Source organism: Corvus brachyrhynchos, unplaced genomic scaffold, assembly GCF_000691975.1.
Source record: "Corvus brachyrhynchos isolate BGI_N302 unplaced genomic scaffold, ASM69197v1 scaffold499, whole genome shotgun sequence".
NCBI classification, from domain to species: Eukaryota; Metazoa; Chordata; class Aves; order Passeriformes; family Corvidae; genus Corvus; species Corvus brachyrhynchos.
In genome coordinates this window covers 666,233-667,421 of record NW_008239771.1, presented here as the reverse complement: position 1 = coordinate 667,421, position 1,189 = coordinate 666,233, and the positions used below count along the sequence as shown (strand labels likewise).

Below are 1,189 nucleotides of genomic sequence, written 5' to 3'. Positions count from 1 at the left end.
ACACGCTCCCGCGACACCGGCTGGGGCATGCACACCTGCAGGCACGTGGAGGATGCCGGTGTCATCTGTGCAGGTGAGTGGCCAGCAGACACCACCAGCTCTCCAGCAGGTCACACCAGGGGGCTTTTACGGTTTTCCTTTGGAAGCAGCCATGCTGATCTGCCTCAGCAGAGCCAGGGGAGAGCAGGGAGGTAGCAAAGAGCAGATTGAGGGTTTGTGGAGCGGGAAAGATGGGGCAGGACTGGGGGCACATCAGGCTGTGGCTTGAATGGGGGAAAGGCAGGACAGAGCTCCACACTGTCCTCCCCCTTCAGTCTTCCAGCCTGGCTTTTCATGTCCATGTCCATGACCGTGTCCCAAGTCCATACACTGCCACAGGACTGATGCATTCACTACACTTTTGTTCACTCCCTCTTCTTCCTTCCAGCTGCCCAGCCAACCCCTCCTGCTCAATGGCCGCTCACAACAGGTAAGTCCTGCTCACCCAGCTTATGTCCAGTTTTGCAGTGAGCCTCAGCCTGGCACGAGAAGAGAACAGGGGAGTCCAATGGGGCTGATCCTGCTCAGTGCAAGGCTGCTGGTCCCCTTGTGCCCATGACATCTCCAGGGGGATTGAGTGGTCCCCCAAAGTGCTTGGACACACTCCAGGGTTGCAAAGGGCTTTGCTGCAAATGCCCCAGTGCCTTGTTGACTTCTGCACCCAGGCAGCTCCAACGAGACACGGGCAGAAAGTCCCTGGATAGGGTTCCTCTGCCATCTGCATTCCAGTGGTGTTTACTCAGTCCCTCTCCACCCCTCACCTTTTGGGTTTGCACCACCCCAGATCATGGTCACTGCAGCCAAATCTACAAAACAGCTGCAGAGGTGCAGTCTGCAGCTGCCAGGTTGGAGTGACCCCGATCCCTGCCTTGTGCCGTGTGCCAGGGGCCAGCGTGCGGCTGTCGGGCGGCAGGAACGGCTGCGAGGGCCGCGTGGAGCTGTACGACGGCAGCACGTGGGGGACGGTGTGTGACGACCAGTGGGACCTGCAGGATGCCCAGGTGGTGTGCCGGCAGCTGGGCTGTGGCCAGCCCGTGGACGCCCCGCACAGCGCTCGCTTCGGCCTGGGCTCCGGCCGCATCTTCCTGGACGACGTGCAGTGCCGTGGGGATGAACCCTCCCTGCAGATGTGCCGGCACAACGGCTGGGG

At 61.1% G+C, this 1,189-nt stretch overlaps 1 protein-coding gene across 1 annotated transcript in view; it reads left to right on the top strand.

Moving 5' to 3' along the window:
- The window catches only part of DMBT1 (deleted in malignant brain tumors 1), a 45,439-nt gene that overhangs the window by 33,951 nt on the left and 10,299 nt on the right, over positions 1 to 1,189 (top strand). The window contains 1 exon segment of the mRNA XM_017742917.1: positions 925 to 1,182. Within this exon segment, the coding sequence (XP_017598406.1) occupies positions 925 to 1,182 (258 nt within the window).